This window comes from Mobula birostris, chromosome 17 (genome assembly GCF_030028105.1).
Source record: "Mobula birostris isolate sMobBir1 chromosome 17, sMobBir1.hap1, whole genome shotgun sequence".
NCBI lineage: Eukaryota > Metazoa > Chordata > Chondrichthyes > Myliobatiformes > Myliobatidae > Mobula > Mobula birostris.
The window spans coordinates 45,485,009-45,512,110 of NC_092386.1; the positions used below are offsets into that span (position 1 = coordinate 45,485,009).

Below are 27,102 nucleotides of genomic sequence, written 5' to 3' on the forward strand. Positions count from 1 at the left end.
TACAAATGGTAAGACTCTTGGCAGTGTGGAGGATCAGAGGGATCTTGGGGTCCGAGTCCATAGGACACTCAAAGCTGCTGCGCAGGTTGACTCTGTGGTTAAGAAGGCATAAGGTTCATTGGCCTTCATCAATCGTGGGATTGAGTTTAGGAGCCGAGAAGTAATGTTGCAGATATATAGGACCCTGGTCCGACCCCACTTGGAATACTGTGCTCAGTTCTGGTCGTCTCACTACAGGAAGGATGTGGAAACCATTGAAAGGGTGCAGAGGAGATTTACAAGGATGTTGCCTGGATTGGGGGGTATGCCTTATGAGAATAGGCTGAGTGAACTCAGCCTTTTCTCCTTGGAGTGACGGAGGATGAGAGATGACCTGATAGAGGTGTATAAGATGATGAGAGGCATTGATCGTGTGGATAGTCAGAGACTTTTTCCCAGGGCTGAAATGGCTAGCACGAGAGGGCACAGATTTAAGGTGCTTGGAAGTAAGTACACAGGAGAGGTCAGAGTACGTTTTTTTTTTATGCAGAGAGTGGTGAGTGAGTGGAATGGGCTGCCGGCGACCATGGTGGAGGTGGATACGATAGGGCCTTTGAAGAAACTCCTGGATAGTACATGGAGCTTAGAAAAATAAAGAGCTATGGGTAACCCTAGTTTTACCTAATTTCTAATTTCTAAGGTAAGGACATGTTTGGCACAGCTTTGTGGGCCAAAGGGCCTATATTGTGCTGTAGGTTTTGTTTCTAAAACCATTATTAGAGGCAAAGAAAACTTGTTTTGGAATGGCCAAGTTAAGAGTCCAGACCTTAACCCGATTGAGATGCTGTGACATGACCTGAGAAGGATGTTCCTGCAAGGTATCCCAGAAATATTGATGAACTGAAACAGTTTTGTGTGGAGAAATAATCTAACATTTCTCCTCACTGTTGCACAAGTGTGATCAGCAGCTACAGGAAACATTTGGCAGAGGTTATTGCTACTAAAGAAAGTTCCACCAGTAATTAAATACAAGGGTTCACATATTTTTTCCAGCCTCAACAAATGTGTCAATAAAGACACAAAATATACAATTATTTCTGTTATTAGCTTAGGCAGATTGTGTTTGTCTATTATCGTGACTTAGATGAAGATTTGATCCTATTTAATGAGTAATAAATACAGGTAACCAGGTAAATGCAAACAGTTCTCAAACTTTTTCTTATAACTATTCAGTCAACTTATTTTTTAAGATCACCATAGATCATTCTTATCTGTGCAATTTGCATCAATATAAACTGTTTCCACTTGGGAGATAGAAGACAGAGGTGAGTTTACACAAATTCTGGTGGCCTCTGATATTCTGTTGATCTGTTTTTAATAACTGCATACTGCAACTGAACATACTTACAATTGTTTGCCTAACTCAACCAAAAGAAGTTCTCAAGGAACATGTAGCTTGGATGAGTGAATAAATAAACTGTTTTTGGTACTGCATACACTTTTTCTAACTCGAAGTTTTCCCTGAACAAACCTTGTGGTGTATGACTGGAAATTCAAAACATTTACACACAAGCCAAAGTATTAAAGGACACCATTCCAAAGTTAAGTTATATTATTTTTATTTGTTAGAAATTCTATCAGTGTTTGAACATTAATATTTAGGGAGCTTGCACAATATCCATTTCCCATGATGTAAAATGGATAAAATTAACAAGGCACGTTTTCCATGGAAATTGAAACCAAATTAAGTAACATTTAGAATAGTTGCTTTCTTTTTAACACTGTAAAACATCTTCTCCAATTGTAAGTTATAATGAAAGTGTGCACTGAAACTGTCTCAGTTATGATCCAACACAATGGCATCATTACATATAAACTCTTTAAAAATATACTTCTGTCAAAAGACTTGATGACTACTATGTACACTACAAAAATAAATTTTCATATAAATAAATTATATGGCATACATTTATCTTTGTAACTGAAATGAAACAAACTCACCCCTACCGACACTGGCAGGCAATGAAACCCAGTTTGAATATTTTTCCTTTTGCATCCTCATACTAAAATCTACGTTCTTAATGTAACTGTTATATATCTTTCCTATTTAGTTATTAACATTAGTAAGCACTTTATACAGATTAAAAATCCATTACAAAGTAAAACATTACTGTAATAATGTTTCAAACAGAAAAATCCCTGCATTTTTGTTATAAACTGGCATACAAATTCTGTAAGAAACAATCTTATGATACAAAAATATAAATATCACAAAAATACAATTTTTCTTAAAAACATAGTTGCCAGCCATTGAGAAATTCTCCCTTTGCCAGTATGACTATAGGAGAAAATGTGCAGAAGCAGCAGATAGTGGAGGAGGGAGAGGAGAGAGTACACAAACATATATTTGCTTCTGATAGACTCTGTGCTATTAAACAAATAAAGGGGGGTGGGGTGGGGGAATAGCTGGTGAGAATTGATGTACACTAAAGCAAAAGCAGTGGGAAGCCACTCTGAACTTTTGACACCATTTATACTATGGCAGCTGAAGTTAGTTCCAATTAACACCATACATTTTTTTGTGAATTCTGGATGATAATGGGTCACTGCAAGTGCCATATAGAATATCACACACATTTCAATGCCAGGGGTTCTTTCAATATATTAAAAAGGCAATTAAGGTTAACCCTTAGTGTGCTATTGGCAGTAGCTTTTTCTTCCCAACACTTAAAAGAGAAAACAAACATAGCTTATCTGAAACACAATTTGGCATCATCTGTTACTTCAATCAAAGTGGCATAATTGAAAAAGATATGCAAAATTCAATCTGAACTTTTGGTGTTAGCATTAAAATTGGCTGTTCATTATAAAGCTTTCCTAATTTTCCTTTCCATAAATTCAAGTTAGGGAAATATATAAATGGTGGTAGATCCAATACTGAACATCTGAAATATTTTGATGAACATATTTCTTAATTGTATAGAATTCCTTTGTTATCTCAATGCATTTGATTATATAATTGATAATTATGAATTAATAAATGCATTCACATATGAATTTTATGTGGATGCCTGTTACAAATATTACAAAAGCAATTTTTTCCCCGATCAACGTTCATTCGCCATATATTAAAACATCTAAATGAGGCACCTGGATAATCATTAAGTGACGATTGTGCTTCAAGTTCTTGTTAATTTGATTTCAGAATATTCAACAGAAAGAAAATGAGACACTGGAGGTCATGATCCACAGATCCCTCGAAACACTATAGCCAAATAAATACATTTGAAGTGCAACTGCTGTTGGAATGTAGGAAATGTTTGTAATTCTTCCATATATTACATTTATATGTATAAAAAAATTAATTGAGGTTGCTGTTGGAGAATTATGACCTTGTCTACCCACTTGGTTTGAGTACAATGATGCCAAACATGTATTACAGTAGATGAACTTAACATTAATATAAACCAGTGTTTTGAAGGCATAGTTCCTGTGCGCCTCTCTACATATTTACAAATAAAGATGGAACTGCAGTTAAACCTCCTTTCACAAGTTCACTTGACTGGATGTATTTTTACAAATATACAAATCTTCGCTAAAGAAAACAGTGTATGAGCTTACTGGTGGGAATTTTGCAAAAACATAGATTGACAATAAATAAAAAAATTAAAAACTGTCGCTTTGTTAGTATGACAGTTAGAAACTGCAGATACAGTTTATCATTCAAAGCATCTGAGGGTGTCAATAAATATACACATACACACACACTAAGGGTTAAATTAAAACAACATGGACACGTATAATACACCACAAAAAGAATCAAATAACTACAACTATCAAGGTCATAAAGATTAACGTGCTTTTCTTCATATCTGGTCATGAACCACGCATAGCGTGTTTGTAAGTTAACAGTGAACATTTTATACTACCACAGATCTGTGATATACAAAATTAAAATATTTTAACAAAATGTGTACCTTTACAAAATCCTATCACATGAGCAATATTTGCATAGAATAATTATACAATTATACAATATTTCAAGCAGCAGCAACATATGCTGACATTTATGACTAAGTTAAGCTTAAATGTGGCACAGATAAACAGATCAATGTACATAACATATGGATCACATAAAATTGTTCCCAATCCATTTACTGGAGCTTTACAACTCCCAAAATTATACCTACTTTACATTGTACATTTGTATAATACATATGTATACATCCTTTAAATATTATAGAGAAGCAATATTTAACAAATACAATAGATTAACAGTTACAGTAAACTGTTTTCACAATTCAAGATCGCCTGTGTTTATAGCCTGTAGCTTTCAGGATCAGACTATGCAAATTAATTGTTTTCCCATCTTTGGCCATATCAAAAATTCCATTCTGTAATAGTAAAAAGAAAGTAAAACTATTAGTTAATGATAACAATATTTTCACATCGTATAATAGTTTTCAGACCATCATCTTTCTTGAATGTAGTATGATTTACTAACATAAATGTAATTAAATCAGTTATTTTCTATCTGCTCGAAGAAACAATTTGTTTTAATTATCTACCTAATGTAATTTATCTGTTCAAAATAGTTTTAAACAATATTGCATCTTTCACCAAACTTCCCTCGTAAACCTACCTAATGTGTTTTGTTTCCATTGCTCTGTGTTTCACATTCAACGTCCTCCAACTCTAAAACTTCCACCTTTGAGTCTCTTTCATAGTGTGCATCAAAGGGAACATGAGGATCAACAAATGCCCCTTCATCGGTTTCACTGTATTCCTCATAATGGGGGCATCCTCCAAATGCATTTTGGCTGGGGATTGGAGGATGGACAGCAACAGTGACTGAGGCCGTAGCAGTCACAGTAGTGATAGGCTGGCAGTACGTTGGTGCAGAAGCACCACTGGCAGTGAACGTTGGATTCCTTGTCTTATGAAAATGTGACCTATGACTCGAATAATCATTATTGCTTATTCTGGAATGCCCATCGTGAGCAGTTTCAAAAGCATCCACACGCGGTCTGCAAGGAGGCGGTCGAAACCCTTCCCTTGCCTCCGAACCGTGGTCCCTGCAACTCCTCCGGGACTGCTGATGTTTGATGTTCTGTGCGGGTGGTGGCCTTGGTCTTGGCCGATGGAATCTGGATTCTGGCTGAACCACCTGAAAATAAAGTGAATTATCAAATGGTAAGGAAGTATTCACAATAACAACGTAAGGATTCTGAGTGAAGAAACTTCTCGTCTCGGTTCAAAACAGCCATAATTTTATTAAATGGTTCAGCAGATTCGATGGGCCAAATGGCTTACTCCTGCTCCCATTTCTTATGTTATGTTCTTAGATTCTTTTGATCCATTAAGTCACTTGTGCATTCCAATGAGGTCACTTCTCACTCTTCGAAACTTTAGCGAATAGGGTTCTAGCCTATTTAATCTCTCCTTGTATGATAAATGTGTCATCTCAGGAATCAGTCTTGTGTATCTTCCTGGCATTCTATCTACAGCAAAAATATTCCTCTTTAGAAAAGGAGACTAAATTATAGAAATCAAAAACCTGCAGCTGCTGGCATTCCAGAATAAACAGCTAAGTACTGCAAAGATTTCGTCAGTCAGGCAGCATCCATGGAAAGAGAAACAGTTCATATTTTGTGTCTTCTCTTTCCATTGATGCCGTTTGACCTGCTGAGTGTTTCTAGCAGATTTTGTTTCTACTCCAGATATGGTTGCACCAAGGCCTTACATAATAAAGCAAAGGTGTTTTTTTTCCTTGAAGTCAAATCCTTTTGCAACAAACATCCACAAACATGGCCTTCCTTACAGCTTGCTGCATCTGCATGTACAAGGATATCAGAGTCCTTTTGAACATATCTTTTCCCAATCTCACTCCATTCAAAATAACTCAGTTGTTTTTTTTTTACAAACTGAAATACATAATCGCTATTTAACCTACGATGTACTGTCTACCACATTGCTCTGCACACGTGTATAATATATGTGCATCTCCTTGAAGCCTCTTTAAATGCACATTGCTAATCACATTCCCACTAATCACCAATCCTCCTACAATAACAGAAATATCCTCAAAGAATTCCAACCGATTAGTCAAACGCAAATTCCCTTCAAAGATCCAGGTTGGTCTTGCACTATCGCATTAATATTTTCCAAACATTTTGATGTTTTTTGCTTTAAGATAGATTCTAGGGTAACAGGTTTGTAATTTCCCTTTTTTCTCTCCCTCCCTCCTTTGTTAAATAATGGAGTCCAGATCTGTACTCTATTGAAATCATTCCAGGGTCTATATAACTTTGAAAGAAAATGATAAGCAAAGAATTTTTTTTTCAAAAGATTGGCTTCACTTACTGCAGACCTGGGGAAGACAGGATTTTCTGTGGCTTCCACCATGATTTGATGAGGTGGTGCTGCAGGACTGAGGCTGGATTCATAATGCTTAAGTTCTTCACTAATCCCAGAAACTGTAGTTTGAGAGCTGAATTCAGAATCTGAAGAATCAGATCCATTATTCCCTTGTTCAGGTGGAACTGCAAATCTCACAACTCGAGGTGGTGGCTCTGGTGATGGAGTAGGCAACCTTGTTCTTCCTTCGGAAGGTGAGATCTATGGACAAATGTGAAGAATGATTAGTAATCTTTGGGAATTCTTCTCTCTGTTTACAGTGAGGTGGTGTTTTAAAGTCTGAAATAATTCACCAAAAGCAGAGTTAATAACTCAGTCGATGATTACATCAGAACCAGAAAAATTTAAGGATAATATAATATTTTAATTGCGATCAAGTGGTGGAAGAACAGAAAATAAAATGTGGCCTTTGAAGGAGTGGAAACCAAAAAAAAAAAAAAATTGGATGACAAGTAGCTATGGTGTTGGCTGAAAGATGGTGGCAAAGGCTAGCGACCAGCAAAAGCTGGGAATGTGAGCTATGAACATCTGAAAAGGTGGAATTCAATAGAATGAAAACTTTAACACTTTCTTCTGCAGAAATTACTTGGCTCGCACAGAGTTTTAATGTGTAAAAACACTTAATGTTGGAAAAATAGTAAATGATATAGAATTTTTGAAACTGGATAAACTGACAACTCCAAACTAAATACAATGAATTCAAGTTAATTGGTCCATTGGTTAATCAGGTCAGCCACTTAATTGGGACAAATCTTAAAGAACAAAAACAATTGGAGAAAATAGCAGAGATTCCCTTAATTTATTTGGGACACTATACCACTTAACTGGGGCAGGAGGCTGGTTTCTAACTAGTGTCAGTCACGCGCACTTGTGTGGCCATTAGACACTACACAGTGCTTTAAGTGAAAAGTTTTTAAAATAGCATCAGTTGTGCATGTTTGTCTTAAAAAGGCAGCGATGTTTTGTCACTAATAGTTGGCAAGACAACTCAGAACTGTTTTGCTCACTGAGGTTCAAGCAGTCAGGCTTGGAGGTGCTAGAAACGGCTGGGAGTGAAAAATGAAACAATTTAACTACATCAACAGGTTAGAAACTACGAAGAATTTGAAGATATCGACAATCATCTTGAATGTTACAACTAAAATGAAGATTTGGAAGAAATAATCATCGACAGCATTGTATGAAGCCAGTCCATTATCGGCACTGATTTTGTGCATTTATTGTCAAAAGACGAGAATACAGATGAATTCCTCTGTGGACAAGTATTAGGAACTAATAAGTAGCTTTATAGTATTGTAGTAGTACTGGTAATGTTCTAATTTGCTCTGTATTTCATATAAATACAGAATTTGTTATTCAGTTTGTCTATTTTATACCTTTGTAACTACTTCCATGAACCTTCCGCTATTTCGGGCATCCACTTAGTTGGGCCAAAATGGTTCTGAAGAGTCCCAGTTAACTGGAATCCACTGTATGTCCCAAATTGCTAAGAGAAGTAAGGGAGGGAAATATAGAAGATCTTGGCATCATTTTTCAGATCGCCTGTTCTACAGGAATTGTGGTCTGGTAACTTGCACGAGTTACAGATCAGTTAGTTTATTTTTGTTGGTGAGCAAGTTGCCTAGGATAATGTCAAGGGACAATATAAACCTTTTTTTTGAAAGCCATGGATTAAACCGGAATAGTTATCAGTCATTAGTTCAGATCCTGTCTGACTAACCAGAGGTAACAAAAAGCTTCAGTGAGGGTTCACTGGGTGGGTGAGAACAGAGGAACCAAAGGAGAAATTTCTTGAGCGGGAACGTATAGCCAACAGTTTTAAAAAGGAAAGAGTGATGGTGAACAGGGAAAGTTCAAACAACAATGCCCCACAAAGGAGTCAGTACAGGTTAAAGGGTAAGCTGTAAAGATCATGGGAGCAAAGCCTCAATCTCGTGGAAGGAATTACATTACAAAGAGAAGGTGGTTGATGATGGAAAAACAGCTCAGAATTGAAGTAGTTGGACAATGTTCTTTGGCCATGATGCAGATAGTTGAATTTTCATTTCAAGAAATAAAGCAGTCAGATTTGAGCAGCTAAGCTCACACTCCAATGCAAGCCCGAGCCCCCCATATTTCAGGCAAGATAACAATCTGGAGACCCCATCTGCTTTGCAATTAAGACAATGGAAAGCTCAACATGATGAAGTCAAATGTGGCAATTGATGGCACATCAGTAATATGCCAAGTGTGTTCAAGTTTCCTTTCTTGGTTGACCAAGCCACTATTTGATAAGGTTGATAGTTTCCTAGTGGTACAAGGATCAAAACTGAACCTGGTGCTCGTGAATCTGTTCAAGCTAGCATTTAAATCCTTATATCTTTTGTGGGCAACATTTTAAATAAATGTTTTCTTTTGCAGTTTTTGCAATGCGGCAAAAATTCATCATCTGCATCTAAGTGACTTTGTGGTAAGCACAACTTTAATGGCTTAAGTACACCAACCCCAAGCCACGCTTGAAGATTTTATATGATAGAAATCAGACAACAACATTGTTGTGCTGTTTCTCTGGACTTTGATTGCCTATAGTCAGAATACAGTATTAGCAAACTTACTTTCATTCTAATATCAACTCATTAGAAGTACAAGTATACCACAGTTATCATGAAGAAAATGAGAAACATACCTCTGGAAGTGGTCCAAAGTAAGACAGCAGCACTGGAAGCAAGACTAACCCATTGAGAACACCCAGAATGGTTAAGATAGCTAGGACTGCAAAGAAGTACCTGTAATAATAAAGAACAGCGCAATTAATTTCAAGGAATTCCTTAAAATGCTAATTTTTTGTACATAAAACCAAACCTTAGTGTAAATATAAATTCAAAGAAAAATATCACAGCAATTATTTACCTTTCACATCACTGAGGATATATCCTACAACAACAGTGTTAGTTGACCAAAAAGAGAGAAGAGTAAATTAGTTGGTTAATTATATTGACAACAGTATGAACTGTTATTCATGAAGTTGTTACACATACAGAAAAATATGGAACGTGGAGCGAATGACCAGAGGTTCATACAGCATGAACAATGAAAGAGGCCCCATTATTGTAACCCCAGCAGAAGCAAAGTAATGAAGCAAAGGGTGTAGAATTTAAACAAGTTAGTCTAGAGCAGGGGTTCACAACCTTTTTTATTCCATGGACCCTCACCATTAACTGAGGGGTCCATGGACCCCAAGTTGGGTACCCCTGGTCTAGAGGCAGGGGAAGAAAAGTATCAGGCAGCTAACCCATTGTGAAACACTGCTATTTCTCACTAAAGAAGATGACTGTGCTGCTCTAAAGAGCACTATATGAGATCATTCTTACCCTCAGCCATTAGGCTCTATAATGAGTTAACCTGTAGCTGGGGAAGTGATGACCCCCTCCTGTTAGACTGTTTGAAGCAACTTATTTTTGTTGTTTCTTACTTCTCAATTAGTATTTGTATGTCTGTGCACTTGTAATGCTACTGTGACACTAATTTCCTTTGAGATCAATAATATCTAACCATCACCTCACAAAGTATCAAAACTTTTTGTGTCCACCACTTAGAGATGCTGAATTGCAGTTTTATTAAATAGTTCATATTAAAATACATTATAGAGCATAAACCAAGATTCTGCCACAAAATGCTACTAATTTGACAGTTTACAGGAGCAGTTTACAACAGCGTCACTGCAGTGCAAACCAAATCTTTTGTAGTATAATTAAGTATCCATGAATACTCTTGTTTTGGGTCAGGGATTAAATACATTTATTAAAGTATATATACACATATACAGTACAACTTTGAGATTCAAAGACAGTCATACATTCAATGTGAGCGAAAGAATAAATAATGTAAATTATTTTTTTTTTAAAACGTGCAAACAATCCACAGAACATGAACCACAGAGACCCTGAAAACACGTCCACAGCCACGGATGCTGATGCGAGTGCCAGTGGCTGAAGGCTGTACTTCAACAGTCAGTTCAGCATTGAAGCGGATAAAGCCACAAGGAATAGTGAGCTGAACACCGGTTTGTCCATCACCTTGGCCTCGACGCCTTAATCTGCCCTGGCGCTTCAATCGGCCAAACATCAGTTTGATATCTGCTCTCGGATCTGGGCCCCTCAGCTTCAATCCAGCCTGAAGTTTGAGTCTAGTCCCAAGTCTGCTCCAGCAATGGTCACTTCAGCAGTAACTGCGTTCTCAAGAGTCCAGTTCGCCAAATATGTCAGGGTACCACAAAAAAGCCAGGCCGTACAGACAGTTCAAAAACACACCTCCCAGTGGAAAATTACAGGCTGCAAATTGCAGTAATTGTAGTCCCGAGGAAGTATATTTAGTAGAATTGTTACTAGTTTTGTTCGTTGCCTGCAATGCATTGCCATGTCTCGCCAGCGTCATCTTCACAAAAAGATTTATTCAACCATACCATTGCCCAAATGGTTAACTACTCTAGATTTCAAGATTTCCCTGGAATCTTCATAAATGCAAAGTAAACTTCTAACCAAAGGAGACCAAAGGAGAATATCTTTAGTATTTATTCTACCTGGGAGAAGCCTTGTAGATACACTTACGAATAAAGGATTCTAGGGCACAACAATGGATAAGACTTTAAAGGACATCATTGTACAGCAGCACAATTAGTCTAATACCAAATGCAAAATTTTCTTAAAATAAAGATTACATCAAGTAGCAGTGACTATCTTCTTTTCCTACTAGTAATGATATCCATTTGTGATTTCGTTAGCCAAGTATAGTCTTTATCATTATAACTCAATATAAACCAGTAAATAATATCATACGAATAACAGAACCATGTTAAGGAGAGATTACATTATAACCAAAAAATGGTCTGTTTACTTCAAATATATTGCAAAAATTAAGCAATCATTGTCATTTAGCTTATTGGCTGCCCTATTTCAAAAAAACACTGAAAGCTGCCTTTGAGCCCCATCCCCACCCTTGTAACAGAATTCTGTGTTTATTTTATATTTCACTTATAAAAACATGTACAGCCCAAGGTCAGTTCTACTGTAGCAAAGACAAAAAGCCCAACAGGCTTCTCACTTTACAATAAATAAACTACAAAATATTGTATCCATAATTACAATTCAATCATATAATTTAATTCATAATTAGGGGGAAAAAAACGCACCAGCTCCCTAAATAAGCCCAGTAAACTCTGATAATTGACTATCTGACTCATTTGGAATTCCCGATAGTTTGGCACGTGGCTCACCAGGTGCAGTTTGTTGTGCTCCTCTCCCAACTCAAAGTGGACCTAGTTTCTATACTTCCTTTCAATTCATTGGGCCCAGGTGAGTTGTAAAAAAGTATAGGAACCCCAAGCCCCAATAGGTTGGAATTAGTCATTTCCCTTTGTTGGAATTATGAAAATCACAGACTTGACAAAGGTTAAAAAGCAAATGGGGTAAAATAATTCTCAATCAGTCACCATTACATTAGTTTAAAAATACATTTTAGCCTATGAATTATTCGAAGGTTTAACAGCAAAACAATTTACAGTTAGCATCAGTGACAAAGCAGTACAAAGTTTAAGATGAGATGACCACGCAGTTCAAAAGGAACATGGCAAATGAGGTACAGAATTTCTGGCGCTAAAGAAGAACAGTAATCCCTTACCGTACAATAAAGTCAAATTCAGAACCAGCAAGCATGAGAACGCCAAGAAGTGTTGACACAGCTCCATCTAGCACAGGTGCAAACATCTGCTCCAGTGCAAGAACTACCCGTCTATTCTTGTCTCCTATGGCTGTTAAAAAAGCCTGTAGATAATAAAATCAATGGTGTCAGGTATGGATTTACTAAAATACATTAAATGTAATCTAAAAAGCCCTTTTAATGGCTCAGCTGTGGTTTTGCCTTGCAAATTAATTATCTCAGGTACATTTTAACCAAAAAAGTAGAAAAATCATCCTTCTTATTTAATAACTTTTAATCCAATGATGTCGAAGAATCTTAAAAAAAAAAGAGAACAATTTATCTAATTGTTCTTGGGTTTTAATGGGACTTAGTTACGGCAAACGGTTAGGAAGATGTTTAACCCAGAACATTTGTGCCAAACAGAAATGTGTATGTAAAATGACATCCATCATCCATATGGTGACTCTTCAGTTCTATTGTTTAAAATTTCCCTTTTTCTCATCATAAAGTAAACCAAGCTGCATTTAAACTGATTGTTATTTATGATTTCATTCTGACAAACAATGTCTTATTTGAAGTACTTCAACAATATTTTTCAAAAGGCTGTTTTCAGCCATGTGGATCCTTATGTACAGAAGGTGCTTCAACAGTCAGATCCTACTACACTAAGCATATGGATTCATGTATTCCTCAAATACAAAATGAGCACATAGACAAGATTTGCCGCACTATGTTAAGCAGAAATATTTTTACTTTTATTGAAACATGCAGTTAACTTCCATTTAGTGAAGGCTTTATTTCATGACTTCTTTTAATTTACATTTTCAAAGATGGACTTTACTCAAGGCATGTTATCAAATACTTACTGATACACAAAATTTAAGAGACCATTCTGACCTAACCTACTTCAAAGTCATATTCAAATTAAACACCATATTTGTAACTTGAAAGTAACCAAAATATTTTTCTTGGTATATTTTTCAATTTAAGAATTTCTACATGTAAGTAGTAAAGATTTGTACGAGTCTTAAATCTGGAAAATACAGCTGCTCAGAATGGCTTGTAATAAACTACATGCATTGTTTCTACTCAATTTGTCATAAACACAAGTCAGTGAAGAATGGTTGACATACCAAAGCTACATGAACAGTGAATTCCACCCCAATTCCAACAGAGGCAATAAGGATCACTACAGGAACTGCACTCAGCTTTATTCCAATGAGACCCATCATTCCAAAAAGTTCCACTGTCATCAATGCTAGAACCAATACCTTAATGGGGTTAAAAAAAAACATGAAATTAAATTAGCTTGCTATAAGAATTTCATAATTTGATTGGATATTCCCCCCACAACAGACTTAATATTAACCTCTTCAAAAACTTTTCAAAAGCAGTTAAAAATGTTCTAAAAAGTGATTTTAAAGCCTTGCATTTTTGAGTTTCACAGATTCTGATAGAGCTCTCTACACGAAGCAACAGAGCAATTCCCTCACCTTGCAGATACAGTGCCTCCACCTCACACTACAAAATAGTATTCATCAACAACCCAATTTGAAAGTACCTTTTTAAAACTTATAGCACTTAGTAAAAAGGTGAAACAATAAAAGTGTTCTGAACCAAAGATGATATTAAGGAGGGTGATGAACAGCCTATGGGCCAATGAGGGCAGAATTATTGGTTTGGGATGCCGATGAGGTGAGTTTATGGAGGGTGGATGATGAAAGCTTGCCTGGAAAGCACTGAAATAATCAAGTCCAGTGTAAGTTAAAACATGGATCACTGTTAACAGTAGACTGACTGAGGCAGAAGCAGAGAAAGATAACATTACAGAGATGGTATCTATGATGGAAAGGACAAGAAGCTTATTAAATAATTTGTGAAATGATGTAGACATATTTGTATAATACATTCATAATGCAACATGCAAGTGAAAAATAGGAATAGGGAGCAAAGGCATTTCGGAGTCTCCAGAACTGCAAACCCAAGATGAGAGTGTGCAGGGTTCTCTAGCTACACATGATTGAATGATGTTGCAACTAGGGTAATACCCTTGTGGCTGAAGAGCTGGGCAAGGAGGATGCTGAGCTCTCCTGTGTAAAATCAGTGTCAGGTCTGTGACAAAGACAAAGAAGGAGACTGCACCTGGGTCAGATTCAGAGTTGTTGTTTGTGTTGTGTAGGGGCAAAAACCACACTGCAGAGGTTCAGAAAGAAATCTAGACTATCCTAAATACTTCTTCAAATGTTTTGTAAGTATTGATGTATCTGGGTGTACAAAAGTCCTCCAAAGACTTCTATCAGCTAATGTGTTTCAAATTACTGGTCTCTTTGCTCCTTAAATTTAAAGAATTGGTCTAGTATGATTAAATTTGAGCCAAAGACACCTTTCTATCTAGTTGCGACACAAAGAAATATGTACCCCAATAGAAACAGCTACTAAATTTCACACAGAATTTCAATGATGTTTCAATAGTGCAAAACAGAAACCAAATACAGAATTTTTCTTTCATGTTCTGACCAACTAATCTATTTAAGAAAGTCCTGCAGCCTTTGACGTGAAAGCACATTAAACTTCAACGAAATTTCAGGGCAAAATCTTAAATCATTGAACATTCCATTCAACATGTTGCATACTAAACATTTCTCTTCAGAAAACATACTGATACACAAAATTTGCTATAGTATCTGTTAATTAGTTCACATCTGGTATTATTAACCACCTCTAATGCTTTCACCAATTTTGCTCTCACCCTGAAATTAGTCAAAGCAAGAGCACATTTATTGCTACAGATGACATACTCTTTGCTAAGCTTGAAACTAACCCCTGGTTTTTCTTTCCACTGCTGAAATTTTCACCCGTCATTTTTCCAAGCCGAATAAACACCTCATGGATGATGTCACAGGCATACCCAGACATAAACAAAACCTTTCCCGACTAAAGAGCTATACCAAAAGGAATTCAGCAGGAACAAAGCGCCTTCTAAACTTACAATGATCCCAGCTGTCCACGGGTTCAACAGGAAAAGGGCACACACCAAGAACGTACATGCCAAGACTACGCTGATGGCTAGCAGCAACCAATGTCGGAGCCCAATGTATTGTTCCCAGAACAAAAATGGATAGCCATTTGGATAACTGGCAAGACCTTGGTTAGTGAAGTTGCTGCAGATATTTCTGACTTTTTCAATAGCTTCCACAAAGTCCGATGTTTCACGCAGTACATTGAGGTAGAAAGGAAACTGGGCATATTCAATCTGCTCAGCTGCTGGAACTAAACAAAAAAAAAATCAATTTACAATTATATAAAAACTTGCATTTTCATTGCTCTCTGAATTGTGCGAACGAGACTTATTTATGCTTAGATTTATTCTACTATTGTAAATCAAAATTACTTAGCAAGTAAGGAATTTCCTAAGCCTACAAAGAAATAACTGTCCCTACAGTTCAGATCAGGCCCAAGTTCAGATCCTAGTCTGTGCCAAATTCGCTAATCTTAGCCAAGCTCTTGAGCTTATACAATCAGTACCAAAGCTCCTGTGTGGAAGTGAAAATATCTTGAGTTTCTGCTTGCTATAGATTTCTTTTTGATGTTAGTGCCTACATGACAAAATGAAGACAGAATTAGGGAAAGGAGGATAAATGATTCGACTAGGAATGAAATTGAACTTTGAGCAGGGCACAGAACAAGGAATACTTAAGATGCAAGTATTCCACAAATTTGAAGATAGCACCCTTGCCAAATTTCAGTACCACCACCTTTCCAATTTACTTTACAGCACCAATAAAACTGCTGTATCATTTGTGCAGCAACCTTCAGATAATTCTTTGGTAAAAGCTTAAAACTTCTTTGTGAAAACCTTTCAGATAGATATCTATCTGGTCCCCCTACAAAAAAAAATGAAAAGTAGAACAAATTGGTCCATCATTTAAAAGCAATACAATTCAACTCCTTCACTCCAAGAGCCACAATTCATTGCAAAACCAATTATATAATTTAAGTTTCTTGCCAATATAATTATATATCTATACACATATTACTAATCTAAATAACATTAGAAAATAATAATAACATTTGTAAACTATAATCACAACACTTTGTATTTATGTACAGAATCAGTTTTTGAATCCATATGAGAAGTTTGTATCTGGGTGGCCTCAGAGGCATAAAATTTAAATATTCAGACCTAATTAACTGGTGAACCCAAGTTTGATCATAAATATGACAATTGAGCTTTTGTTAAAAAAATCAAAATGCAAAAATATCTTTACATTTGCAAGTCTAATGTTTTTTTTAAAAAAACTGAATACCTTTCCTTTCACTTAAATGCAAGACTACCAAAAAAAAATCCCCAACAAAACCAGCATTTAGTTTTTGCTGCTGTGTGTTCCAGACCCTGCAGGGTCATTCAACTGACTTGCTAAACATGATTTGCCCTATTATAATCTCAACTATAAATTTTCATTAAGACAAGACTTGGCTGGCTGCCACCAGGCTCCAGGGTTTGGAATACAGTGAAACTTCATTATCCAATCACATTTTCAGGAGCTCGCTCAGCAGACCAATAACCTCAACTAGCAAGCAGTCATATAACTGAAACCTGAATTGAAATTAAATCAGTCCAAGTTCTCTCCTGGAGACATAAAGGACCCCCCTCCCTGGTCAATACTCCACAGAATTACGGTGATGAAGCACAGGTGTGCAAGAACCCACATACTGGTATCATATCATTGACTAATGGTTATGCAAAAGCCTTTACAGTCTGTGGAGGGAGTAATACATGTTCCTTTCTGACAGGAAATATAATGAATTCTAGAACAAAAATACACATGTAATATTTCCCCTCATTTGGCCTACAGCTTTCTTTTTTTTTTAGAAAAGTGATAAGGTTTACATGGAAGTTTGAGTTATTTTTGAAAACAGAATTTAGGCAGGGGCGCCAGAACGCAATGCATTCTTTTAAAATGATTCATTTACTATATTATTATAAGAAAATAATGTTTTATAAATAATTTTGATGGACTTCATTAAGAGCTTTCCACACCTTGCTCCAATTTACAATCCCCAAGCTCCTGAAGGCATCATAATTCTATAATAAGTTCCAAGTTTTATTATTGTACTGTCAAGATCACCAGAGTCACTGTCATAACATCACAAAAACATCAGCAACTTTGAGATTTCTGTGCCTGCATATTATATAGTGAAATCCCAAAGATTTTTTCAGTTCATTCTTTGTTTTGATTGTTTTATTTTGAAACATAGCCTTCTCCAAAAGCAATCAAGAGAAAGCAGTTTGAGTTGATATGAATGGGGTATTCATAAATTAGCCCTACTATTAAATCCCCTAAAATGTGAAGTTTTGTTGCATAACATTTCAGGAAATTTGTGATGATATACTAGCTAAATTGTCTGGAATCTCTTCTCAAAGCTTCTTTGCAAGTACCTCCCCAACCTCTCTGCCAAGAAGGGCAAGAACAGGCTGTACTGTGAGTTACACACAACCCTGAACCTAGGAGTATATCATCACATTTTTATGGTCACTTGATTCCTGGATATTCCTAATGAACACCAATATGGGAGCACTTGCAGCAGGAGGACTGCAGCTGTTCAGAGAAGGTGCCTTACTATTGCCCACCCAACTTCTTACGGTGAGGGATTTTACTGAATAGTAACATGGGCTTGTTTTTCATTTAATGGATGCGGTCATTCCTGGAAGACCACTTTTCTTTCCACCCACTTTTGTTTTGTCCTTAAGTCTACCTTCTTGACACCTGCAGTCTTCGTGGTGAAAATGTTTATAATAACTTTAGTAAAAGTCGTGCTATTCCATCCAAAGCTTGCTCTCAATGACGATTCTATACAGGGGTTCCTAACCTGGAGTCCACGCACCCCTTGGATAATCCATGGATTTAAGAAAGGTTGGGAAGGCCTGCTGTCATGGACTTGGCTATCCAATAAGCTCGATGACATCACAGCTACCGATACACAAAATCCCTTTGAATTTACAGCTGATAGAGACTGACCTTGAACATAAGAATATAATAAACAGGACCAGCAGTAAGCCATTTGACCTCTCGGGCTTGCTTCACCGTTCAATAAAATAATGGTCAACCACCTCAGTGCCACTTTGCTGTATTATCCCACATATTAGAACAGCATACTTGTTCCTGTGTTGTGGGCATTGTTGGATATGCCAGCATTCATTATCCAGGCATAGCTGTCCCTGAACTGAGGGAGCAGTTAAAAGTCAACAACACTGGTGTGCCTGATGTTACATACAAACCAAAGAGAAAATGATGGTGTATTTCCCTCCTTTAAGGACATTAGTGAACTAAGTGGGTTTTTGCCACAAGCCAATAGTTTCATGGTTGTTGATACTGAGACCAGCTTTAATTCCACACATTTAATTATTTGAACTCACATTTCAATCCCACATAGTAGCTAGAAAATTTGTCTCTGGCTCAATGGTTCAGAACTTTGACTGCTAGCCTGGCAACCTAACTACTATGCTACCTTACTTCTTGATGCCATATAAATCTTTCTGCAGAAGTGTTGATTATGGCCAAGGACTAGACCTCAAAATCCTTGTTCGGTAAACAATTCCATAGATTCATTACCCCCTCAGTGAGGGTTTCTTCTCAATTCACCCCAAATGGCTAATCCTTATTTTGAGACTGTGACCTCTACTTCTAGGCACCAGAGAGCAGAACAGATCGAAAAAAATCTCAGTCAAACCCTGAAAAAAAATCAAGTACTCTCAGTCAAACCCTGTAAGAATTTTATATGCTTCAATGAAATCACTTCTCATTCTTCTAAGTTCAAGGCGGAATACATTCAGTTGGCTTAACAACTCCTCAAACAACATATTCTCAGGAATTTACCTTTGCAACACTATCACAAGTTTAACCTCCTCAAGTAGAGAGATACTTATAACAAACTTCCTTATGAATACACAATCTATATTACAACAGAGATTATGAACTTAACCAGTCTGCGGATACTTGACAGCGAGTTTCACCTTATTTCGCAGTGCCAGTGTTCTCTTAGTTTCCAGCATTTCTATTTCTAATATAGTGAGTTCAGTCCCACTTCACTGAGGTATAAAAGTTAGTTTTGTGCTTTGACGCATGTCTGAATAATTGCAGCATTGGCAGTCTAGCCATCACCTGGCTGAGGTGTTAAACTGGTTTCCTGTCTCCTCTGAAGTAAAGGAAGAAAGGCATTATAAAACTGGAAAAAAATTGCAGATACTGGGATGACTTAGAGCCCCCCAATATCTCACTTTAGTTTCCACTTTGACCTCTGGACTTGTGGCCTCCTGCCACAATAATGATGTCAGATACATGCTTGAAGAATACTTCACCTTCTATCTCGGTGCATTGTAGCTTCTGGACTAAATGCTGAATTCTACAACTTCAAGTAACCCGCTTTCTGTCTGTATCAGAACTTCCCCCTTCCTCTGCAAGTCATCCATTAGTTCAGTTTTCCTGTCTCCGTTTGCAGGGCAGTCTTACACTTTGCACTTTCTTAACATACCTTTGCCTGTACTCCTGCTCTCTAATGTCCTCACTTCAGCTTTTATTGTTTTGTCTCTTATTAAACTTTGACTTCTACAACTTATCCCCATGGCAATCTTGGCTTCACTCAGAGATAGATCAGAGATATTCCATTCATCCTATCCATCCTTTCCTCTCCTTTTCTGCAACTCAAAGCTAAGTTGTTTTCACTCTTTTCCAGTTCTGCCAAGGGGGCCTTCGACCTGAAATGTCAACTCTGTTTCCCTTTCCACACACGCTACCTGTCCTGCTGAGCCATTGCAGCATTTTCTTTTTCTAAAACCGTAGCACTTTTCAAAGAAGAAAAGATGAATTATTCCTGGCTAATTGTATCATTTCTTAATGCATGTATACATTTCTAAATGACAGTAAAAGAGGCTGAGTGTTCTCATAATCTAAAATTTATCCTTTTGTTATCATCACTTCACAGATTATCAAGCCAGTTGTCAAGGGCTACATAAAGACAGGAACTGCAATTCCTGTTTTCTGGAACCTTGTAGCGAGTAAGTGAGTGACATCACCACATATTGGCATCAAATAAATTTCTACCAACAATGGTGTAGAAGTGAAATCAATGGTTGACTAGAAGACTGAAATTCTTGTCCATTTTAAGATTTTCTCCAAATATACACTGAACTATTTTGTCCCTGCTCTCCCCCCCCCACCCCCTTTGTTCTAATCTGGCTTTGATGCTAAAAATAGCATTTGCTTTCTTTAAAGTAATAACTGCCATACTAAAACAGAACTTAAAAGATCTTTAATTATAATCAGCCAGAGAAAATGACTGAAGTTAAGAAATTGGTCCAAACAGGGAAAGGGAAAACAGTAGACTTACTTCTAAGTGCAGTTTCAGGCCTGTTGTCCACCTTATCATGAACCCATTCAGGAGGATGTGGCCGGATGTTTGCTTGAGAGGCAGCGTACGCCACAGGGTCATTACTGACCCAAGCAGTCAGGTAGATGTAAAAAGCATTAGGGTTGATGATTCCATCAGCATTCACTAATCGCTGTTTAGTCAACTGAAATTGGATGAGAAATTATTTAGATCACAGTATTTTTCTTTCATTAATTTACCTCACAGCCGTGAGGTGAAAGAACCACCATAATCGTCAAAGCAATCCTGCTGTCAAAAGGAATACATCGCAACCTAGCTTTAATTAAAGCTTCAAAGTATATCACAAATTTTACAGTATGTACTATTACATATTTCAACATTTGGAGCAATATAACAGACAAACCTAAAAAGAGAACAAAAGAAAATTTGGCAAGAGTCCATTTTCACGTCTGTGCGCGGTTAACCTGTTGCTAATGCCAAAGGAAATGCTGCCCAGCAAATGGGGGATAGCTATAAAAATAAAACAACATCTGTGCAGGTTTTGCTAGCATTTGCTTCATTTGACCTGTGTATAGTCCGATAATACACCACGCCAAAAACAGACAGAAGCAGAATCCTGCATCATTCATCTGTAGAGCAGTCTTCCGTAGAATGCTCACCTCAGACAGAAAACAGCATGGATTTTAATGTCAAAAGGAGCTGCTTTCATTGCCAAAATTTACACATTGTGGAGGAGGAAATGAAAAGTTAAATGACATATATGGAACATGTATAGTTTATCTTTTAAGTACACTTGTCATGTTCTGCTTTTCCTTTGAATGACAGAAGTACTGAAAAATATTTGATTCACAAGCTCTGGTTTCAATTAATCAACAGGATTCTCAACAACTGTACGCCTTCAGCTGTATACGGAATCAAACAGTGTGGCTAGCAACCCCTGTGGGCATGGCACACTTTTCTCCCTCCCAGGCACAGGAAATTACATCAGAAGTTACAATTCCAACACTTATTCCCACAAGTTACACCTGGTAGAGAATGAACTACTGTATTTAGAGCTTACTAGGGTAAATATTCATTCAGGACAACTCTAAATCAGTATTTTGTGTCTTAATTCATTCAGTGTTAACGGGTATGCTATAGCCTGCAGTAAAGCAACACGTTCTACACCACATAATAATTTTAAACAATGTGCTCTGTAAAACTGTCATCTTGCATATGGCGGAGAACATAGAGAATAAGCAGGACTACTCTCAGAACATAACTGATGGGACTTTGCCAAAGAAAGGCAAAAAAGACAAATGGCCAGAACGAGAACCTAATTGCTTTTTCAGAGCTTAGTACTAGTTCCACTGAGAGTTCACATTGGTAATGAAAGCAGACAAAAAAAAAATTGCAATTCTGTAACCTTGTGTACAGAAACCATGTGGAGAAATAATGCATTACTGCAAGAGAGGCCACAAAATTGTTCAAGAAATTTTGGGTTCACACGCAGTAACTCAAACAGCAGAAGAAATTCAGCTATTTTTTTCCCCACTTGTCAATAAAGAAGATGTCAATATGTTTGTAAAGCCTTACCTGACTCAGGTCAATTGGCTTCTGCATATTGCCAGTCTGAATTAACAACTTGTACGCCAGAACACCGTCATCGGACCCATTTTTGTAATTGTTGTGAGTAATCTTTCCAGCTTTCCATTCCCTATCAAAGGTGTCTTGCAGACCTGGTGACCAAGAGGTTGAAATATTTTGTAAATAATTTGCATTTCCAAAACATATCATTTTTTATTTACATAAAGGACTTCAACCTCACTGCCTGCAACCCAATTGAAAAACTGATCCCTTCCTTATTGGATCAGGAAAAAAAATACTACTTTAGAAGATCATCCTTGAGGAAACACTTCTACCCTCTTTGCCTTTTAACACATAATTATTCCAGTTTACACCGGAATAAAATCCATTCCCCCCACAAAAATTAAGGCACCACTGTAGTGTAGCAGTTTGCACAATGCTATTACAGCTTGGGGCGTCAGAGTTTGGAGCTCAGTTCTGATGTCACCTGTAAGGAATCGGTATGTCCTCCCTGTAGAATGCACGGGTTTTCTATGGGTGCTCTGGATTTCTCCCACATATCAGTTATCGGTCATTGTAAATTATCCCTCAATTTTGCTAGGGTTAAATGGGGGGAGGGGCTGCTGCTCGAAGGGCCTATTGCGTGCTGTGTCTCTAAATAAAAATAACTACAGTTTTTGCTCTCTCAAAGCTCTTTATTTCTTTAGAAGGTATTTAATAATAAAACCCTTGAGGACTGAATATATGCACCTTGAAGATGTAAGCTCAACATAGCCTCATGAAAACCCTTCAAAGGAGTGGAAATCCAGTAGCTTTGTATAATAGCTGTTAAAATACCAAAAAATTAATTTTGCATGCTATAATTGTCATTATGTACAACTTCATTTTCAACGTGACCAGCACAGAAGTATTTATTCTACCCCAAAACATTTAAAAGACTTTGCCTCACAATTTACCTCATTTATGACCTTGTACTTTATCGTTTACCTTCACTGCGCTCTTTTGGTAACTATTACACCTCATTCTGCATTGCTATTGTTTTACCTTTTTCTAGTTTAATGCCAGCCATGCTTTTCACCGTAGTTGGTATATGTGACAGTAATAAACCAAAACCAATAGTTTCTGCCTCCAAAACCTTCAACTTCATGTTCAATGTTTAAATATCTTTAAGCTGTCTGCAAGTGTCCTTCTTTGTTAAAACGGAAAACCATAAAAACATATATGCAAACCCTTGTGTACTTCATGATGCACAGCTTTCTCTACTGGTAATATTGCAATACCAGGTTTCACAGAACGGGCTGGAGGAGAATGTATACAGCACAGAGAGAAAACAGTACGAAACATCCAAGTTAAAAAGAGAAAGGAACTCAGCCGTTCCTCAAGCACAGCATGAGCTAGCACTGTGTCCTCAATTCATTCCATCTGTTTGACTTGGGCAGCACTTACAAGCCGTGAGATCTGTTGCCAGCACGTGTAAAGATCACAGCCAACACCTATTCATTCTGAACTGCTATTTTGCTCTGCACCCTTTTTTTAAAAAAAAAGTACCAAAGATCAGTGGCTGTTCCAAGCAGGTAATTCGGATCAGATTTGGAACAGGAAGCCACAACCCTTACAACGTGCCTCTGTGTGAGCAGATGACAAACCACATACCCGACATTTAGACCCACCTCACAGCTGCACTGAAGCTGTAATCAAAACCATCATTACAGATCTGATAGGTTAACTACAGCTGTGAGGAGATAAGGGTAAAGAGGCCGGCACAAATGCCATTGCCTGAGGCCTGAACTAGCTCATTCCAGATTGAAAAAAAACTCCCACGTAGACTTGCAGACTCCAACTTAAAACAAACTGATTTGAAACAATGGTGAGAGCTTCAAAAGCACAGAAAGTACACCTGCCAAACTTGATACACATTCCCAGACATGTCCTGGAATGAAGAGAAACCAAATCAGAAATACCACCTAGGTGATTTCAAAGCACTCCACTCAGTGTGGCCTACGTTTGCACATGCTTTCAAAGCTTAGTTTCCCTAAATAATAATCACGCAACTGGATTATCTTCCACCCCATCACCACAAATACCTACTGGCACTACGTTAATGAACACGTTGGCCAACCAATAATGAAAGATAGCTGCCCAGAAATTGAACACAACTGTGCTTTTTGAAAAAAAAAGGTCACGCGTGATGCAAATTCATTCAGAATCTGGAATGAATTGTATTTGAAATCATCTCTAGATAAAAATGACAACCCTTGCAAAATTGGACCAGGCTCTTCTTGTTGCAGTTCACACAGGTGTGTCTGACCCAAGGGAAACAAAGGCCCATCCAATTATAAAACAAGTTTGACGTTGTACCATTACCTATAACCAACTGAAAGCAGACTATCCACATCAAGAGAATGACGTTCATAATGAAACAAGCAGCAGATCTCAGGGAGATCATCAATAGGTTGAGCGTTCAAATGGTCTTCATTCTGACATCAATGTTAAGCTTAGAGCATTTGACAGCTTTTGTTTTGCAATGCTCAAGATACTTACAAGTCTCTCTCTCTCTCTCTCTCTCTCCCCCCCTCAATTAAAAGAAAGCAACTGTGCAACATGCTACAAACTGCTTCATGGATCATCTCACAACACTGGGGTGCTGGCATTCATTCATGGGTCTCCATCAGCATAGGAAAATGGGGTGAGGGGAAGGGTTTGTCACGCACACTGTACCTAAATGGGTACCGTTTAATTTCTCACTAATTTAGATATTAACCAAACAGTACTTCGCTGTTTTAAAAGTGACCAGAACACCAAGGTGGAAAAACGTTTCCTAAATTTATCATGAATTACAATAGAAAAAGACTCAAAATTGTAGTGCATCTCAGCTTATAAAGACTATCTTTCCTTGTTTCGCAATTGACAAAGGTTGATGCCATTCATTACAATCCTGTTGGACATCATTATTCCGACTGCTCTCCTGTTATCTATCTACCACACTGTTGTTATGAATCCGAGTCTTCACTGGCCACAGTTCTCAATGTGGCAATACTAACAGTACTGGAATTGCTGCCAAAAATCATAGCAGACTCCAAAGCTAGAATGAAGAGGCAATTTCAAGCAGCAAGCAGCAACCAGCAATAGAAAATCAATTAGTCTAACAAAATTATGAGATGACTGAAAACTCATGGTGCATAGTGTTGATGAAATCAAATGACTTTTACTTATTTAACAGCAAAACAAGCAAGTGGGTCCACAGTTAAAATGGATTAATCCCAGCTATTAATCTGCTTCGGTGCACACACGGACGCATGTTTTCCAACAGGGGTCACTAGATATTGTTAAAAGGCAGGCTTTGCCTGACCTTTCTCTTCTCAGATTAGCAATGCAGGGCCATCTGTCACAACCACAGTTGTAAATGGTTTTGTTTATAGTGGCTTCTGCACTTGATGATGAAAGTTTCATAACTTGGCATTTAGTGGGCAAATATCGGCAATTCTGTCAAAAATATACCCAGCAGTTAATAAGACAGGCACTTGACATGCCATTCTCAACTTTTGTTCTCCCTCCTCAAAAAAAATCTAGTTTTTCTATGAACAATTATACAGGCTGTCCTTGGCTTATGAATGCTGCACTTACAGACATATTATTATTATTATAAAAATAATTATATTATTAAATACAAAAGCTCATTGTACATATACAAGTTCATTACTACGAATGGCAGAGGTAGTTTCCTCTCTCTCATTTTTAGTAATTGTTCTTTCTTAACAGTTTTATATGGCTTTCATGCAATTTATTACAATACCGTGGTCACACAAAAATATCACCCAATAGGGTATCATCTGATAAAATAAACATGGATGCCTACAAAAACAGAACCTATTTGTTACCTGGGAATGTTCTGTATGTCACAGTATCACCAATTGCTTACATGGGTTCTGAAAATGCCTCTCTGTGTAAGAAGTCATTTACATTGTCTTCACTGTCTCACGTACTATTTTTCAGAAGTATGATTCTGCTAGCAGTGTTCCAATGAAAAGTCATCAACATGGAGGTTCACTGTTTCATTCTCTTTAAATATTGTCTGACCTGCTCAGTGTCGCCAGGACTCTGCGTCTGAACAGCAGATTTCCAGCATCTGCACTATTTCACTCTGCATAATTCGATAGTAATAGTTTAATTTCCTCCTCATTAAGAATATGCAGATTTTACCAGCTTCAAACGTGAAAAGGATGAAAACTGCAACACTGCATTGGAAATATACAGTGGTGCATTCTTACAGTGAAAGCAGGTACGTTCAGCATCCCAAGCTATCTGTATAGCCTTGCAAAAATGAAGTATCTACCCATTCTAAAATAAGACAATCTTCCCAAGGAAGGCAAAGGGTTGTCAGCTAGCCCTACAGTGGGAAACCATTACTTCACTGGGTCTACACTGACCATCGTTGATAATCTCAGTGATCACAAAGAGTTATATGTCCTGGAGCATCAGAAGTACTCACAAGATAAAAATCAGCCCATCTTCCCTTTGGGGTTATTCACAGGGAGAACCAATGCAAAATAACAGAACAGGTATGATATGATGTCTGTGTGGAGTGGGGGGGGGGGGGGAACAGAGGGATGCTGGTAACTAGGTGACAAGTGCAGGGAGAGGTGCGGCCAAACACTCCTTTGCTGGCTATTCCTATTAAAATTACCAGAATTTTCTTTCCCTGAAGGTAAATGTCCACAATGCACCATTTGTATCACAGAGATTTCCCACTGAAAGGCTAATCAGTACAAGTCATCCAACCCCACAAACTCCAGCTAACTCAGCTGCACACAGAATGAAACATTCTCATTTATTACAGATTTTTGAGGACCAGAAATCTTAGGATTTTGACTGATTTTTCTATATTGATATCAAGGGTGTTGTTAAAAGTCATTCCTCTTGATTCTACCAAACATATTTGGTCATCGGAATAAATTTCTTTCTTCTAATAATAATTATACATCATTTACAGCTTGTGGTTTTCTGATAAAACCTCTAGAAACATATCAAAAAAAATCAGTAACAAGTTCATACAAATGTCAATTGGAAACTTCTCCA

General features: G+C 37.3%; 1 protein-coding gene across 2 annotated transcripts in view; it reads right to left on the reverse strand.

Moving 5' to 3' along the window:
- Window positions 1–1,620: 1,620 nt before the first annotated feature.
- The window catches only part of ptch1 (patched 1), a 73,249-nt gene continuing 47,767 nt past the window's right edge, over window positions 1,621–27,102 (reverse strand). For both annotated transcript variants that reach the window (XM_072281644.1, XM_072281643.1), the window contains exons 16-24: window positions 22,036–22,178; window positions 20,461–20,644; window positions 15,062–15,342; window positions 13,206–13,343; window positions 12,052–12,194; window positions 9,062–9,161; window positions 6,343–6,597; window positions 4,622–5,146; window positions 1,621–4,373 (exon numbers count right to left, since the gene is read on the reverse strand). In XM_072281644.1, coding sequence (XP_072137745.1) covers window positions 4,622–5,146; window positions 6,343–6,597; window positions 9,062–9,161; window positions 12,052–12,194; window positions 13,206–13,343; window positions 15,062–15,342; window positions 20,461–20,644; window positions 22,036–22,178 — 1,769 coding nt within the window. In that variant the 3' untranslated portion in view covers window positions 1,621–4,373. The remainder of the gene's footprint in view (window positions 4,374–4,621; window positions 5,147–6,342; window positions 6,598–9,061; window positions 9,162–12,051; window positions 12,195–13,205; window positions 13,344–15,061; window positions 15,343–20,460; window positions 20,645–22,035; window positions 22,179–27,102) is intronic.